Here is a 17564-nt window from a genome sequence, read left to right as displayed (position 1 = left end):
GTGCCTGTGGCTCAGTTGGTTAAGCATCTGACTCTTGATTTCGGCTCAGGTCATGATCTCACAGTTGTGGGATCGAGCTCTGGGCCAGGCTCTGTGCTGACAGCATGGTGCCTGCTTGGGATTCTCTCTCTCCCTCTGCCTCTCTCCCTCGACTTGTGCCCTCTCTCTCTCTCTCAAAAAAAAAAAAAACTTATATATATATATATATATATATATATATATATATAGAGAGAGAGAGAGAGAGAGAGAGAGACAATTCTTCCTACTCCCCCACCAGGCTCCCTGTTGGCAAGAGTCCAAAGTGGAAGGAATAAAGGGGTGAGGGGCATTCCATTCAGAAGTGGGGCTTAACCTTTCTCATCATGCCAGGGCCCCTCTCAAAGCCTGGTGTAGCCCTTTCCAAACTAATGCTTAAAAAATTTTTTTTAAATGTTTATTCATTTTTGTGAGAGACAGACACAGCGTGAGTCGGGGAGGAGCAGAGAGAGAGGAAGACACAGAATCTGAAGCAGGCTCCAGTCTCTGAGCTCTTAGCACAGAGCCCGATGCGGGGCTCGAACCCACGAACTGTGAGATCATGACCCGAGCAGGTGTCAGATGCTTAACTGACTGAACCACCCAGGCGCCCCTCCAAAGTAATGCTTTTAAAAATGCATAGGAGTTCATGGAAATCAATTACACTGAAGTATATGTACAATAAGAAAGTTAATTTGTGGGGCACCTGGGTGGCTCAGTTGGCTAAGCGAACGACTCTTGATTTTGGCTCAAGTCATGATCTCACAGTTTTGTGAGTTTGAGCCCCATGTTGAACTCAGTGCTGACAGTGTGGAGCCTGCTTGGGATTCTCTCTCTCTCTCTCTCTCTCTGCCCCACCCCTGCTCATGCTGTCTCTCTCTCAAAATAAAAAAATAAACTAAAAAAACCCCCCAAACCCCAAACCCCAAATTTGTGTTAAAGTTGTATATGTGTTTAACACAATAAATGACAACATCCGATGGAGGCCTAACAATCAATATATATATTTCAAATAGTGATGAACAGAAGTGATATTTCAGGTTCTCTGCCACCACATAATGCGCTACGAAAATATCTGCTGTTTCTATTGGTGGCAAGTCACAGATACTGTTAATTCCACTATGGTCTGTTCTCTCCATTTGTAATAGAAAGAAATGCTAAACTTCCGTTTAGAGAATGGTGAAAATACGGAGAATTTTCTCACCAAGACCCCCAGTTTATGAATGTCTAGTTTAGAAAGATGCTATGCGGAGCCTCCTTACATCTTTCCTGGAAGGAGAGAAGAAAACTAAGATCTATGAAATGTTAAATGAGGGGTGCAATCCTGGGGGACTCGTAGGAAGGCAGAGCTCACGGAGGCCCGTGTGGAGGAAGTGGCATCTGAGCTGGGCTTTCATGGGTTGCTAGGATTCGGCCTTGCAACAACTAGGGTGGGAAGAGATCTTCCAGAAGAGGAGTAGCAGAGGGAACCGGCCTGGGTGCGCCCAGCTTGGCAGGAAGGCGGGTAATGAGTTCCATACGGATGGTTTCCACACGGATCACTACTTGATCATGACTGCCGCTTGTTTGCCAAGACCCGGGAACAGCTTGGAGGCTCAGGCATCCGCGCCACCCTGCTCCAGGGCTTGGCGGCCAGGCTGCCTGGGCTTGCCGAGTCCACAGACCCGCCTGGTTCTGGAGGAGTGAGGGGTGCTGCTAGGAGTGTTTATGGACAAGTCCCAGCTAACGTTCTGCTTCCCACCCCCGAGCTTGTTCAGGAAGATCTGCTTCCCTAGGAAGGCGTAGAGATGTGATTTGTCGAGATGGTGGTGTTTGAATAGTTCATTTCCATTATTGAAGCTTTAAGTTTGCCCCACGTGTTCATTCTTTTTGAAATGAATTGGCTCTTAAGGGGAAAAGGTAACTGGCACTTCTGAGGTCTGCAGGAGCATGTTCACACCTGCATCTCACTCTGCCTTTGCGAGAACTATGTCACGAAGAAGGGGAAATGGAATTCCGACAGGTTACACATCTTGCCAGAGGTCATATAGCCAGTCCCGTGGAGCAGGCAGGATTGAAACCCAGAAAGTGCAACCTGAAAATAATCCTAAACCTCGTATATGAACCCGTTTATCGGGCTGCAGTATTGCTTGGAAGGAAGAAAAAAAAAAAAAAGGTTAAACAGAAACAAAAACAAATGAGCAAAAGCAGTCATTACAAATGGGAGTAATTAGCTAGTCATTCCTAGCCTGGCTTTGCATCTATGAAATTGAAACGGGATCCGTGCCATGTCCCACGGTAGCACTTAATGGTTCTGATGTACTTGAAAATGTTTAATTTGTATTTATTTCAAAATAAGACAGAAAATTTGACAAGCAATTTAATGAGGCTTATAACAAAAGCTGGGACTTCTGTGTCCCACCTGCTGCAGATTCTTGCTCCCATAGACCACCAGTGTCAACTTTCACCTGTTACTTTTAGCGTTTGCCTCCTCATCCCTAAAGCACATGCTCACAGGCCTTGAACATCTGCGTGCATGTTTGTGCTCCAGTTTCTGGAGACTTAAATTCTTTATCACTTCTCTTTTGTGTTGAATTCTTTGTTGCTTGGGTCCCGGGTCTTCTATCCCCTTCATTGATTTACCTCTTTATTTTTGGAAAGTACATGTCCTGGGGGCTTCCTGAGAATAGATGCGAAAGTGCCTGCAAAGGTCTTTGCTCAAGCTTTGACACTGACAGACAGTTTGGCTGGGTATGGAATTCTAGGATGGGAAATCCTTTGCCCTCAGAAAGCCTGGCTCCATTGTCTTCTAGCTGCCAATCCCATGTTACCATGCTACTCCCTCCCATGCTACAGTCACCATGCTGCTCCCTCCCATTCCTTCCTGCCTGGGGATGAGCAGCCTCCAATCTGACTCCCTCAACTCTCCTGGCACCGAAGGCCCTGGTCTTTTTTTTTTTTTTTTTAACATTTATTTATTTTTGAGACACAGAGAGACAGCATGAATGGGGGAGGGTCAGAGAGAGGGAGACACAGAATCTGAAACAGGCTCCAGGCTCTGAGCTTTTCAGCACAGAGCCTGATGCGGGGCTCGAACCCACGGACCGTGAGATCATGACCTGAGCCGAAGTTGGCCGCTTAACCGACTGAGCCACCCAGGCGCCCCCGAAGGCCCTGGTCTTTTAAAAATCTCTCCTGTCCCCCTGCCCTGCCCCTTTCTGCTTATGTGCCCATCCTCCTGATTCTGCCTCACGGAAGCCCAGAAACTGGAGGCGTGGGGCACATATGCTGGAAAAACCCACAGGCTAATCAAACGTGTCCCCTTTACAAACGTTACACCCCAAAGTCCGTGCTCTTTTCCCTCTCTCCCAATGCCTTTTTCCTGGAGAGGAGACAGACTTCCACCAGAATCACATGGACCAAGGGAACTCCATTGGAAGCAGCTTTCCAACAGATTCGTAAATGCTTGCCCCACACCTCCTAGGGAAGCACAGTCTTCAAAAATGGCAGCGGCATCTCATTGTATGTAAATAAAGGTTAAGTCACAATAAAGAACACTCCCAAGGAACAACATGGAAAGAGCTAACAACCTGATAAAAAGTAGTATCATAGAATAAAGACCCCAAACACTTCCCCCACAGAAACGGAAGGGGGCCGTTCTTCCTTTCTCTCACCTTCTCAGAGTGTGGACACAGCCCATCGGACACACGTGCTGGGGCTTTTGGTTGTGGGGGTGGGGGTGGGGGGGAGGATGGTTACAATCTGTACAAGGTAGGGGGACGGGGGGTGGGGCGGCAGCCGGTGATGCCAGCCACTTGGCCAGCCCAATCCTGCTTCCTCTTCTGCTGGGTGTCTTAGCATCTGTCAACCCCGCTGTACAGCAAGGTGACTGCCTGGTGTCATTCCTATCAGGCTGCCCAGTGCGAAAGCGCCCCCCTCATGTTTCGCAAGTCCCCAACGTAGGAGTCTTACTAGAAGCCCCTTGCCCAGGTTGTACCAATCAGAAGCCTGGCCCTGCCCTTGAACAGAGAGCCACAGGCTGGGGAAGCAGCTGCAGGATGGAGTGTGCGACCCTCGCAGCAGCTGGCATCAGGTTACAATGTAGGAGGGAGATCTAATTTTTACAAATACAGAAATATTTTGTATTTTTTTGGAGTATGTGTTTTGGCATGTGTTATCCTTAAAAAATTTTTATTGTGAAATATTTACACACGAGCATATGAAACATATATGTACAGCATAAGTGATAAAGCAACATCCTTGTAACCACCACCCAGATCAAGAAGCAGAATGTTTTAAGTAATAAAATGACAGTTGCCTTAGGTCCCAGCAACCCTACTTCCAGAAACACAAACAAATAAATGTCCAGGGATCCTCAGGGAAGCATCTTCTGAGTAGGGAAAACAAAAGCAAAGGAAGCCAGCACTGTTCTGTTGCCTATACGTATCAGTGCGCTTAATCCCCACACCCCGTGTAGGGATGACGGCGGCTGAGGCTGCGCCCAGATGGCGGGGGCGAGGAGGGAATAGTCGGCCTGACTCCAGGTTGATACATTTTGGCCTTCTGTATAAAAGGAAAGTCTTCCAGTGCTAGTTATTTTCCATCGAGGAACTCCACTGAGAATTTAGCCTACGTTCATAGCCATGGATGTGGCCAAAGCTTCCTGCTCAAAAATATTCACCGTGGCCAAATTTTTACAGCCCCAAATAAAACAACATGAATGTCCCATACAGGTTCCCCGGGGCTACCCGAAAGCAGAGCATTCTCACGAAATCGTTCACGAGCAGAAACGGCACGCGGCAGACTACCCCTGGCTTTCGCGAATTTGAGGTTCTGCTACTTTGCTGTATGAAAAACCTACCTTAGTACCTGTTTTCAGGTAACTGAAGAAAGCCGAAACCATGCTAATATAGGTCTTTTATAAGAGAAGTGGGGGGGCACCTGGGTGGCTCCGTCGGTTGAGCGTCCGACTTCGGCTCAGGTCGTGATCTTGCAGATCACAGGCTCGAGCCCTGCGTCGGGCTCTGTGCTGACAGCTCGGAGACTGGAGGCTGCTTCGGATTCTGTGTCTCCCTCTCTCTCTGACCCTCCCCCGTTCATGCTCTGTCTCTGTCTCAAAAATAAATAAACATTAGGGGCGCCTGGGTGGCTCAGGCAGTTAAGCGTCCGACTTCGGCTCAGGTCATGATCTCGAGGTCGATGAGTTCAAGCCCCGCGTCGGGCTCTGTGCTGACAGCTCAGAGCCTGGAGCCTGTTTCAGATTCTGTGTCTCTCTCTCTCTCTCTGACCCTCCCCCCGTTCATGCTCTGTCTCTCTCTGTCTCAAAAATAAATCGATGCTAATAAATAAATAAATAAACAAACATTAAAAAATAAAATAAAATAGAAAAATTACAAAGACTGTTTATATGGTAATCATTCAGGGAAAAATTTTAATACCGTGAAAAATGCTTGTGCTGAGTAGAAAGGCAAAAAAACACCCCACCCCAATTGTTTACAAAATGTAATCACAAGGATATACAAAAGAGACTAAGATATGCCAAAATGTTATGAAAAGAGAGAGAAGGAGGTAAAAATTGCTTTTCTCTAGGTTTTCTCCAGGAATTGGTTGTGCTTTGCCCCCCCCCCCCCACCAGGCCCCGTCCCTTTGGTCTACATCACATTCAATGGAGGTGAGCTGCAGCGAAGTGTGTTGTTGTGCCTCCTGTGCGGCGAGGTACGGACCGCACACACTCTCCAGCAGGAACAGGGGCCCATGGGCACCACACTAGCCTCTGAGGCCCAGGCAGCACCTCAGCTGGTCCCCGCGGCCTCTTCCTGGAGTCCCGGAGGGAGCTTGGCCTCAGGCCGATGGCACAGGGTCAAAGTCCTACCCTCCAGGAGCCAGAAGACGGGGTAGAGGGGCTGGGTGAAAATGGCGTGGAAGGTATGTAGGGGCTGGGCCTTGGGCTCCAGGCTGTAGAAGGTGAGGCGGCCAGAGGCCAGGTCCAAATCCATGCCCAGGAGCTGCCCGGACACCCCTGGGAGGCGCCGGGCCTCCCCGTTGTGCCAGGCCTGGGCCCTGTCCTCCTGAACACAGAGCCCCCAGGAGCTAGGCCCACGTCCAATGTTGTCTGTGTGGGGCCCTTGCTTGTGCCGTGAAAGTTCTGGATAGGCGACGCCCAGCGTCACTGAGTGATTAGACGTGCGCACCTCCCAGTAGTGTCGACCGTTCCGGAAGCTCTGGGCACATTGCACCTGCCAGAGCTGGAAGCTGCGTGGCCCGGCCAGGTCCCGGGGCTTGTGACGGTGCTTTACCTGCTGGCCCTGCTGAGACAGGTAGAGGTGGCAATTGGCGCTGTCTGGGTCGAAGGTCAGGTTGCGATAATCTGTCAGGGACAGATGGATGGGAGGTGAGCGGGTAGGTGTCTGTCTGCCATTCTGTCCCCGGAGGGAGAAATGGCAACTGAAGCTTCCCCAACGCACACCAAGCGTCTGCCAGGCACACAGCCAGCGGAGCAGGCACTGGGCACCAGCGCGGGAGTCCGTCCTCGCCACAGCCCTGGGTGGAAACTTCTATCCACCTCATTTCAAAGATGAGGAAACTGAGGCTCCCGGAAGTAACCTAACTTGGTAACAAGTGGAAGAATCATAACTGATCCCAGGTTTGCATGCCCAGAAATCTCCGTATCCGTGTACTGACTCCACATGTAAGAAGGTTACATCCTATGACAGGTGTGTGTGGTGGGCACAGACCCAAGGAAGGGCAGGGAACAGACACCCTGGACAGGGCAGTCACAGCACGTGCCCCCTCCACGTACTCACACAGACGTGCACACACGCTCACGTGTACTCACGTGGTGTACACACGGTTGCACAACGCACACATGCCTATGCACACACACCCGTGCCGGTCTCCTTACTCTGCCAGAGTTTCCTCCTCAGTGGGCAAACCGGGCTTGGGACTGGTGCCAGCGGACCTGGGGCCTCTAGGAGGCAAAGAAGTGTTAGGGCAGTGACGGGGAGAGAGCTCATGGGGGGCAGGGTCCTGACCCGACTCCCACCCGCTGTGGGAGGGCCAGCTGGGCCCGGAGGGGTAGAGAGAGATCTGGGGTCAGCCTTACCCACGGGGCCCAAATCAGCAGCCTCAGCCGGTGCCCTGGGGTGGCTCCCCTCATCCAGGAGGAGACCATACAGCCGGCTCAGTGACTCCATGCCAGCCAGCTGCTGCTCTTCGTCCCACTGCAGAGGAGCCAGGGGCCCAAGAGGGCCTGGGGGTGCCAGGAGCTGTGATTCCTGAGCCCCAGGGACAGTTGCAGTAAGCCTGTGCACGAGGTGCAGGGTCGCTGGTCGACCTGTGCAGGGTCAGCCAGCGACCTGTGCACGAGGTGCACCTGTCGCCCCGAGACCCGGTACCTGGAGGAAGGTCTGGTCATCCGACTGCTCCAGGAGGTCCCGGACCCTGCGGTCGTAGTGAGCCAGGGCTTCCAGGTGGCCCCGCAGTCGCCGTTCTTCATCCTGGGCCTGTGTTAGTGCCTGTGTCTTGGCCACCTCGATGTCCGTCAGTGCCAAGGTCCGCCGCATCTCCAGGGCCTGCAGCAGGCAGCTGAATTTGCTGGAGACCACGGAGGCCAGGGTGCAGGCCGAGCTCTGAGTGGGCAAAGGAGTCGCCTAGGGTGGCTGGGGCCAAGGCTGCCCCCTGGACTGCGGGGTGGTGTGGGGAGCCAGGGCCCCTGGAACCGTTCTCCCCCCAACCCCCGCTCAGCCCCTCCCTCCCTGCTGCCAGGAGGCATTTCCAAGGTAGCTCGCACCTGCTACCCAGTGTCCCAGGGATCCACTGGTGGCTGCCCGAAGGGCACGGCATGAGGAGGTAGTGAGGTAGAACAGACGGGCCTCGTACCTGGATCTGGCTGCTTTGCTCCTGCAGTTCCTTTAGCTGGCTCTCAGCCTCGGTGGCCTGCTGCTGGGTGACCTCCAGCATGGCTTTCAGCTGGGCCTGTGGTGCCCACAGTGGGAACAAGTGACAAGAAGAAGCCAGTTAGTCAACAAACACCTGTAGATGCGGGGCGTCCCCTCCCAGTGCCACCCCCAGCAAGGCAGACCAGTGGGCCAGCACACAGAGCACCAGCCTCGGTCTCAGCACCCCGGGTGAACTGGGTTAGTGTCCCAGGGAGATCTGGACAAAGCCCGTTCCCAACCTGGAACAGGGAGGTACACAGGCAGAGCAGAGGCCTTTGGCTTTACACCTGACCTCCAGTCCCTCTTGCAAGCTGAGCAACCTGGGGCAGAGCACCCACTGTCTCTGGGCTGTAAACCCACCCCGCACTACCCCCAGGCGATAAATGGTGGGAGCGGTACTTCTGGCTTCGGCTCAAAGCACCAAAGCTAATTGGGAAGTGGGTGGTGTAGTGAATGCACGAGGCAGGTTCCTCCAAACACTGGCCAGTCCTCAGCCCCAGCTCTGGGCATGAGGGGAAGAGGGCACCCCTATTTGTGACTCCTCTGGTACCCCTGAGGGTAGAACATCGTGCTTTCATGGAAACGGGACAAAGCACCATTCCCTGCCCTTGCTCAAGAGCCTGTCTTGCTTCTCCTTCTCTTGGCCACACTTTATGAGGCAGGAACCATCATGATCCCCACTTCAAAGATGAGGAAATGGGACAGAGAAATTGATAATTTGGCCAAAGCCATCAGATCTTCCTAAGCCCGATGCCTGTGTCTTTGTCCAGGCCCCTTGGCCTCCAGCGTTCCATCATATGCTGCATGCAGAAAGGGGCGGGGGGGGGGGGCGCCTCTTCTGGTTCCACCTGAGTCTCCCCCAGGGACGGGCATCTGTCCTTCTCACACCCCGCATCACTTCCCTCTAGCAAAACACGGCCCCTTAGGCATGTGTGTGCCACCTGGTGGTACCACCTGCCACTCCCTCCTTGTTGTCATCTGCTGGCCTTCACTGCAAACTTCCGAGCTCAGAGCCTCAGCAGGAGCATTCTATTCTCTGTGACTTCAGCAGCCACAGGGTTTATCCTCCAACACTCCAGCGCTTGGACCCCTGGCGTCCTCACCACTTTCTTCACTCCGTGTCAGCCACTCAGTCCTGGGGCCTCACCCTGAGCCTGTCACCAGCTCCGAAATCTCTATTTCAAGCACCTGTTTTCTCCTTCTATCCGGGACCACAAACATCCCAAAGCCGCCTCCTGCTTAAGCTGTCCGCCCCAGCCTAGGCGCCTAAAGACAGGGCAGGGCACTCCGGTGTCACCTCGCGTTCCCGACGCTCAGTGTCCAGCAGCGCCCGCTCGTGGAGGCGACACTCGTTCACAGTGCATGCGCTGCACTCGCAGCGACCCTCCGTGCGACAGAAGAACTCGAGGGGCTGCCCGTGCCGGGGACAGCGCGCGCCCGGCCCGGAGCCGAGGGCCGGGGCGGGGTCGGGATCGGGAGCCGGGGCAGGCCCGGCGCGCATCAACTCGAGCACGCCGGTGAGGGCCACATTGCGGCGCAGCTCGGCGCCGTCGGGGAAGTGCTCCCGGCACTCGGGGCACGCCTTGTCGCGGCAGCCCCACCAGTCCCGGATGCAGTCCCCGCAGAAGTTGTGGCCGCAGGGCAGCGTCACCGGCTCCAGGTAGAGCTCCAGGCAGATGGCGCAAGTCAGCTTGTCTTCCAGCTTCTGGGCGTCCATGGCGGCGGCGGCGCCTCGTAGAGCCGGCAGGGGTGGGGCCTCGGCGAGGGGGCAGGCAGCGCAGGGCGTGGGTGCGGCGGGGAGGAGCCGGGACGCGCCGCGACCGTCGCCTCCCGCGCCAGCCGCGCCTCGGCCGTGGCCGCACCGGCCTCCTCCCTTCTGTCGAGGCTCCGAGTCACCCCAGGTGGGAGTTGGGCTCCGGCTCCCGGTGGTTCCACCCTAGGAACTCCATCCCGTTGCTCCAAGCCCTCGTTAAGCAGCTCGTGTGTGTGTGTGTGTGTGTGTGTGTGTGGGGGTCGGGGGAGCGGCCCCCACCTACAGAGACAAGAACTTTTGGGAACCCCGTTGGGCCTCGGACCCTCCTCCTGCCTGAGGGTCACCACGGAACCCCTTACGGGCCCATCTGAAAACCTGAACAGCAGCTACTTCCCAGCAGCTTTGGCGATTAAATGAGGCTGCGCGGGGTTGTGCCTGGCAGTAAGAGCACTGGGCACACAGGCTCTCTCCTGATGGGAGGTGCTCTGCTGCCCTTTTCCTTGGGCGGAGTTTCAGGCGTTTGCCAGATTGGGGTATCTCCTTTCTCTAGGCCACGCCAAATTTTGGTTCGTTTAAAGTAAACAGCGAGGTGGAAATTTCTGGTCACCAACACAGACCAATCCACAGTGTTTTTTTCATACCCCCTTTTAGTGGAAACCCAAAGCAACCTTCAGCTGGCCTTGGAATCCTCTCTGCCGTGTGGGTCCCCTGCTGGGGAGTTCCTTGTTTGCAGATGCAAGCTCTTCGGGAAGAAGAGCTCCCTTCTTATAGAGGTCCCCCTGCAGCTGAGCACAGGAGAGGGGTCCTGGCTCTAACCCACCTGCCCTGGGGCAGTGTGCTGGCCCGGCGTGAGCTGGAGGAGGATTACTTCTGGTTTCTCTAACCAACCTGGCTTAGTTGTGAGGCAGGATGCCGGCTCACCGCAATGCAGCAAGCATTAGGTCTTGTGTAACACGTGAAGCTCCTCTTCCCGGAAAAGGTGCACTGGTGTCCTCCTGACTGGCTACTTAGGAGAAATAATACTGTAACCAGCCAGTGAGGCTGCAGGGGCTTTCTGGGCCCCAAGCAGGGGTGTGCCAGAGTAGCCGATGCCAGGGTCTGCCCCTGTACTGTGAATTCAACGGCAAGGGGACAATGCTTGGGGCTGGCAAAGCTCTTTCAAGAGGCCTGTGGGAGCAACCAAGCCCCACTGCCTGCCTTCTGTACCTGTCTCTGGCCACTCGATCTCAGGGCCCGACACCCTCGGGAGGTAGAGGTGAGGGGCCACCTCCTGAGGTGGGAGGCGGTTCTCTTTCCATTCGTGAAGCATGACAAATCCATCGTGGGGTTGGAGGAGGGAGCGCTGGCTGCTCCCGAACACAGACTCAGACGAGCTATGGCAAAAATCATCTTTGGGGCACCTGGGGGGCTCAGCTGGCTAACAGTCTGACTCTTGATATCAGCTTAGGTCATGATCTTACAGTTTGAGTTCGACGCCAGTGTTGGGCTCTGTGCCCCTCCCCCCTCAAAATAAATAAACAAACTTAAAAAAAAATCATCTTTATTCACATGTCCCACCCCTGCTACCATCGTCGGAGAGATCTCTTCACTCCCAAACCCTGGGCCTGCTGGCAGGGCCACAGAGGAGCTGCCTCAAGCAGGACCCAGAAGCTGGCCCTGTGGAGCTGTGTCTTTATTGTTCCTGCTGGTGGAGCCTGAGAGGCTTAGTCCACTTTCTGGGGTGGGTGGCACTCTAGTCACTTAGTAGATACCGTAGGTGGGTTCGTGACTGTCCCTGTACCGGTCCAGGTAGCGCAGGGGCTGCCGGTGGGGGAAGCGCTTCTGCTTGGGGTGGTAAGGGGGTGGCCGCACAAACTCAAACACAGGCTCCCGCATGTCTGCGGGAAGAGGGAGTGTGGGTGTGGACTGAGGCAAGCCTGAGCCCCTTCCCCTTGTCTGCTAACCCGGGACTGCCCAGCCAGCCCACCCAAGGTGGCCCTCCTGACAGGCATTTCTCCCTGGCAGGTCAGGAGAGGTCTGTGAGCTCAGGCCACCGCCCGCCCCCCCCCCCCCGCCCCAGCCCCCACCCCTAGCCCACTCTGGCCTTACCCAGAAGCCGGTGGAAGATGTGGGTGACGGAATCATCCCAGCGGCACTGGAAAAAGGCCAGGCCAGCTGGTGTCATGGCTTCCTGGTGTTTCTTGTAGAAATCAAAAGTGTGGAAGGTCCTTTGGGCAAGCTGATAGCTATAAGAAGATGGGGAGCACTTAAGAGCAGGGAATGAGGCATCAGAGCCCCACACCCCACCTCCAGCCCCACAGGCAATCCTGAGAAGCCCCTTATGGTCTGCACAACTACCCTTCTGCCCATCTCAAGTGTAAGAGACAGGAGAACTGAGCAGGGCAGACCATTCCTGGGAAGGTGGCCTGAGGCCTGGGTGTCGAGAGGGAATGGGGCCGGGAGAGGGGCCGGACGTGTAGATTACCAGGGTGAGGGCCGGGTGTCCCCAGAGAAGTCGATTAGCTTGTCCTGCTTGAAGAGCAGGAAAGCAAAACGGTGGAAGCCGGAGCCTCGGGCAGGGAAGGGGGGCAGGTAGGGACACGTCTCCTGTCCTTCAGCCACCCTGTTGCCTGGGATGTTGGTTCTGGTGGGAGGAAAAGGATCCATTAACTGACACTCAAGAAAGGCGGCAGCTGGAGTGCTCCCTAGAGGTGCTATCACTCCCTGGGAGGACACCCCCTAACATGACCTTCATCGAACAGTGAAGCAGGAGGCATAGTTCTGTGAACCCTCGGACGGACCGCTCACTTGGAAACAGTAGAGGTTCAGAGGCTGAGGACAAGAGTCCTAGAGATGGTCAACAAGAGGATGAGGTCTAGCGCCCTGTTTATAGGCCATGGGGAGCCGGGGGGGCCACCACGGCCTTTTGGGCTGGACAGCCACACTATCTTTGGGCTGCCCCTGTGTTTCCCGAAGGCTCTGAGGTTTGTCAGGCAGTGTGAGCCCGCTCTGGCACCACAATGGCTACTATACCTCCCCTAGATATAACTCCCTGGAGGGTCCTGCTGTACACGTTGGTAACTGCAGTTAACTAAAAATGGTAGAAACCAGCCTCCCGGGTACTGGTCCCAATTACCCATCAGTCCCAAAGCTGGGGTCAACTGCCTGACCTCTGCCCCCCTGGCTCCAGAGCCAAAGGCCACTGAGAAAACAAAAGGCAGCCCAGCTCGGGCAGCCCCAGCTGCCAGGGGTCTCTCACTGTCCTTTTCGCATCTGATTGTCATAGAACCCCTCAGGGCGGCTAAAGCATGGGGTGGCATCACCCTGGTTTTACACAGGAGGAAATGAGTTCAGGGAGACCAAGAGGCCTGTTGGCAACAGCTAAGGCCTAATGCCTGCTTTTTCTTCTGGACCTGTCTTCAGCCAGTGAGTGGATCACAGGGCTCTTGGTGGCATCAGAGAGCAGAGGGGAGGGGCTGCCACCTGCGGTGGGAGGTTAATCCAAAGGTCCACAGTTAATCCTCGGGGGAGCCAAGACTAAAATTCAGGGGCAGCTCTTTCCAGGATCCAGGGCTCTCTCACATGCCTCTGACCCATTCCCCCGCCAGGTACTTACACCAGCCAGTGGATGTATTCAGCATCCGGCTCCAGCAGGTGTCCATCTGTACACAAACAGAGCCCACTGACTGAGGGGCCCCACGAACACCCGGCCCCGCCCCTACTACCCCCCCCCCCCCCCGAGCCCTGGCTCATGGGAGGCGAGGGAGGCAGGAGGCCTGGTGAGCCCTAGACACCTACCCAAATTGGTGAGCAGCAGTGTCCATATGGAACCCTTGTCTGCCTCATAGGTCACCTCTGGGGCCTGGGCAGCCTGGCGGGGAGACAACAGGGAAGGTGTCACCCCCATCAGGGATAGACCAGCTGCGGTAAATAGACCTTTCTGGAGGACAGGAGTCTGAGGGAGCTTGGGGGAAGGGAGAGCCCGCTCTGATTCAAACACGCTTGACAGTCCCTTGAGAGGCAGGTCAGCAGAGAAGCTTGTAGAAGGAACCCTACAGAGTTGCCTATCCGGCTCTCTATCCAAACCACAAGGCGGCCCTCACATCAACGGACAGAGGCTAGGAGGGCACTCCGAAGACAGGGGGCCAGGAGTCTGCCCAGACAGAGCTGCTTTCTCTTTCATTTTATATTCCTTCTCTGGTGATTATTGTGGTGTTTACCAGGGGATCAAAAGGGGGAAAAGAACAAAACCCCAAATCAGCCTACATAGATGGCATGCTTGTGCCCTTTACCACCATAAAAACTGCCTCTGCAAGTGCTTTTCAGCAAGGAGCTGTCTGTGGTCCTGCAGTGGGCTGTCTGTCCACACGGTGCGGGGAGGGGCACAAGTAAGGAGTACCTCTGTTGGAGTAATCTCGTTGCCGTGGTATACAGGCATCAAGTCGTCCTCCCCCACGGCATAGGCCACGTGCAGGGGGACGCGGGGTACGAAGGTGGCGCCATGGAACAGGTCTCGATAGAGGCCGTAGTACTCAGCCAGACGCTGCTTGTGATAGGGGCCACAGGTCCTCTCCCACTCGGCCCGCACCTCCTCCAGTGGGATGCGAGCTGGTAAGGAATGATGCTGCTTAGGATGCAGGGCAGGGGCGGGGGGGCACTCGGGGAGCCCCCCTACCCTCATGGGGGGAGCTTACCTGTGCGGAGGCGGGCGGCTCGCTCCTCCTCCGGGTTGGCCCGCAGCTCCCGGAGGACCCGTTTCCGCTCCAGCAGCTGTTGGGTCCTGCTGACCTTGGGTGGAGGGAGCCCGATGTCAATCTTGTCTTTGGGATCTGGGGAGGGAAGGTATATATATTGGAGAAAGTAGGAGCAAGTCTCAGTAAAGCTGCCTGTCCCTGCCTAGTCTTCCAACTCGCCCAAGCTTTACCCTTTAATTCACGAAACTCAGTCAATACTGTGCAGTCTGCTTCACAGGCCCGAACAGGGTCCAGGTGCTAAGCAAAGTGGGTTCAACTTGAGACTGCGTTTTCTGATCCCTAAACCAGGTCACACTGCCTGGGTCATGGGAAAATGCAGGTGGATGATCATCCCAATTACGGCTGGGATGACCTTCAAGCCCTGTTCACACCTGGACACAGACATGAACCTGAGTTCGTGGTAGGATAATGAGCTGAAGCTAGATAAAGCCTTAAAGAAGCACACTTCTCACACTTTAATGGACACACCATCCAAGTCACCTGGGAAGTTTTGTTAAAATTCGGATTCTGAATCAGCAGGTCAATGTGAGGCCGGAGAGTTCTCCTTTCCTAACAAGCGCCTAAGTAGCGCCTATGCTGCTGGTCTCAGAACACGCTTTGAAAAACACCGCCCCAAATGACTTTCAATCCAATACCTTTTTCCATTTACGTTAGACGGTAACAATAAGTAAGATGCACTGAATCCTCGTCAGAGATGGCATTTCTCTAAAAAATTCCAATGGACTGCATCCTTTAATACAGCAATTTTGTGACACAGACACAACTTTTATTTTACACTGAGGAAAGTGAAGCTCAGGCAAGCCACTCTGAGATGGGGAAAATGAAGGGCTCCATAAAAATCTGCTTTTTGCTCCTTTTCCTGCCTCTCTTACGTTTATCTATTTATTTTGAGATAGAGACAGAGCGTGTGAGCAGGGGAGGGGCAGAGAGAGGGGAAGAGAGGATCCCAAGCAGGTTCCAAGCTGCCAGAGGAGAGTCCGACCTGGGGGTCGAACCCATGAACCATGAGATCACCTGAGCCGAAATCAAGAGTTGGGACGCTTAACCAACCGAACCGAGACGTCCCTGCCTCCACCTCCCCACCCCCCACCCCCCGCTTTTTAATGGAAACTCTACGGCCAACGTGAGGCTTGAACTCTAGACCCTGAGATCGAGAATGGCAAGCTCTACCCACTGCGCCAGCCAGGCGCCCCTTCCTGGCTCTATTTTTGCTACGACCTGCATCTCCACTTTACAGATGCCTCTTAATATCCTTTGTAAGAGACATTTCTTTAGATGATATAACATCTAAAGAAGGACCAGGTGAGAACGGCAAGATAAAGCCATCGTATATGTGTGTTCCAGACCATCAGCGCTAGACATCTTGAAGCCAAGCTCCCCTGGCTCCAAGGAGCAGCACTTGGCGTCCTCATCTTGGTTCCGGCCGCCGCGCACCTGACTCCTCGCAGAAGTACTCCCGGTACGTCCGCCACCAGTGCGGGTTCCGCGCCTCCTGCTCCGCCCGGCGCCGGAAACGGTCGAAGCTTCGGTACTTCTCCAGCCGCTCCAGGTTGCTCACATCGATGTCCTCGTTGGGCATCGGCCCCAGAGGGGCGGTCCGGCGACTCAGGGCGGCTGCGGGCAGAGTGCGGGACGTGAGGCCAGGGGCGGACGCTGGCTCGAGCTCCGCGGTTTGGTCTTTACGGGGACCTCCAAGAGTCCCCCACCTCAGACCCCTCACCCGAAGTGCTGAAGCTCCGCCACCTCCGACTTCCGTACAGCGCGGCTCGCCACCAGGGCGCCGCCATCTTCCCTGGGACCCGGCAGAGGTGGCCCGAGCAGTGCCTGAGCGCACAGCGGAGGCCCCGCCCCTGGGCTCGCGTCCTGGAAGCCACGCCCCCACCCGGGCCCCAGACTCCTCCTCCCCGGAGGCAAGAGCTCCCTCCTCCGGTGCGGAGGTGGCGGCGGGCGCCCTGCGCCCTGACTCCGGAAGTGCCGGGTGGCCGGCGGGGCGGAGCTGCGCGCGGTCCGGGCCCCTGCCCGCGGCCGGCCACCAGGGGGCGGCAGACCCATAGCTTGCCCCTCTGCGAATGCGGACACCCAGGGTCTCCAGGCCCTGAGGTTTGCGGCTTGCCGGTCGTTGATCAGGCGGCTGGGATTTCTCCACTCGTTCTTACTTTTGAGAAACATGCATGTGGGTGCCCTAGAACCCACTAAGAATGGGGTCGCTTGTAAATTAACTGTTTGAAAGGCCTAGCACGGATTCCCACATGTATCGACCGCAAGCAGATAGTATCTTCTCTCATTGTCACTTTCCACCAGCATTTCTCTCTCTACAGGGAACGGAATTAAGCAACTGGGTTATGATCTTGAGAAGTTGTCTATAATTTTGAAGGGAAAAGGGCCAGCAGATACACAGCTGTGTAGCCCTCTGCTGTGACCTGCGGGGTGGCGGGGGGAGGGGGCGGCGTTGACGTTAGGGGATAAGCGAGCTACCGGTCACACCTTAATGCCAGAGACAGTGATACAGAGCATGTACAGGGACCGAGTAAAGTATCATTATAACCCAACGTCTGTGGAACATCTCTACTTGGCTGTTTCATGGACACTGGTGTCATCTGAACGACACCACCCACTTGCCCAGGCCAGAAACCTGGGGGTCCTCCTTGACACGTGAAGACCCTCCGTGTGTGGCATCAGGTCCCGTGGGGTCACTTTCTTATGACCCCTCACTGTCATGCCTGGTAGTGCCATTCTCAGTCCCCCCCCCCCCCCCCCCCGCACCACTGCCAGCAGTTTCGACCCGCCCCTTCCGGTGAGTTCACCCCACAGCCACAATGCATTTTCTAAATGCAAATATAGTCCCACCTGTTTACAACAGTTGAGTGCATACCCACTGCCCTGAAGATAAACAAGGCCATACAGACCTGTTTCCTAATTCTAAACTCATTTCTCTTGGTCTTGAAAGGCCAAGCTCGTTCCTGTGGGTCTCCCTGCTACGTGATCCTGTCTGTCAGGGGACTGAGGAAATGCCAGCCGCCCCCAGGCCGAGCCAGTGCTTACAACTCTGCAGGTGTTCACACGGGTGGCAACGTATTCGGCTGTTGAGAGGAAGACCCAATTCCAAGCTTCACTGAGGTTTCAAATGGGACACTGACGCGTCCCTCC

General features: G+C 55.3%; 2 protein-coding genes across 8 annotated transcripts; both read right to left on the bottom strand.

Annotated features, from left to right (window-relative positions):
• Window positions 1-5396: 5396 nt before the first annotated feature.
• TRIM65 (tripartite motif containing 65) lies at window positions 5397-9685 on the bottom strand. 7 transcript variants are annotated; one of them, XM_058705595.1, is made up of 6 exons: window positions 9229-9685; window positions 7873-7968; window positions 7389-7622; window positions 7097-7268; window positions 6896-6961; window positions 5397-6361 (listed from the first exon to the last, which is right to left on the bottom strand). In XM_058705595.1, the coding sequence occupies exons 1-6, from the start codon at window positions 9646-9648 to the stop codon at window positions 5787-5789; spliced, it is 1563 nt and encodes a 520-aa protein (XP_058561578.1). In that variant the 5' UTR covers window positions 9649-9685; the 3' UTR covers window positions 5397-5786. The 7 variants fall into 7 exon arrangements, with proteins under 7 accessions (XP_058561578.1, XP_058561576.1, XP_058561579.1 ...); XM_058705593.1 differs by having other exon boundaries at window positions 6896-7268; XM_058705596.1 differs by lacking the exon at window positions 6896-6961.
• Window positions 9686-11211: 1526 nt separating this feature from the next.
• MRPL38 (mitochondrial ribosomal protein L38) lies at window positions 11212-16267 on the bottom strand. Its single transcript, XM_058705601.1, has 9 exons — window positions 16138-16267; window positions 15852-16031; window positions 14358-14492; window positions 14063-14271; window positions 13462-13534; window positions 13280-13325; window positions 12149-12307; window positions 11773-11909; window positions 11212-11561 (listed from the first exon to the last, which is right to left on the bottom strand). The coding sequence occupies exons 1-9, from the start codon at window positions 16202-16204 to the stop codon at window positions 11425-11427; spliced, it is 1143 nt and encodes a 380-aa protein (XP_058561584.1). The 5' UTR covers window positions 16205-16267; the 3' UTR covers window positions 11212-11424.
• Window positions 16268-17564: the final 1297 nt, after the last annotated feature.

Source organism: Neofelis nebulosa, chromosome 16, assembly GCF_028018385.1.
Source record: "Neofelis nebulosa isolate mNeoNeb1 chromosome 16, mNeoNeb1.pri, whole genome shotgun sequence".
Taxonomy (NCBI): domain Eukaryota; kingdom Metazoa; phylum Chordata; class Mammalia; order Carnivora; family Felidae; genus Neofelis; species Neofelis nebulosa.
The sequence above is the reverse complement of the archived record's forward strand: the minus strand, read 5'-3'. Positions and strand labels throughout refer to the sequence as shown.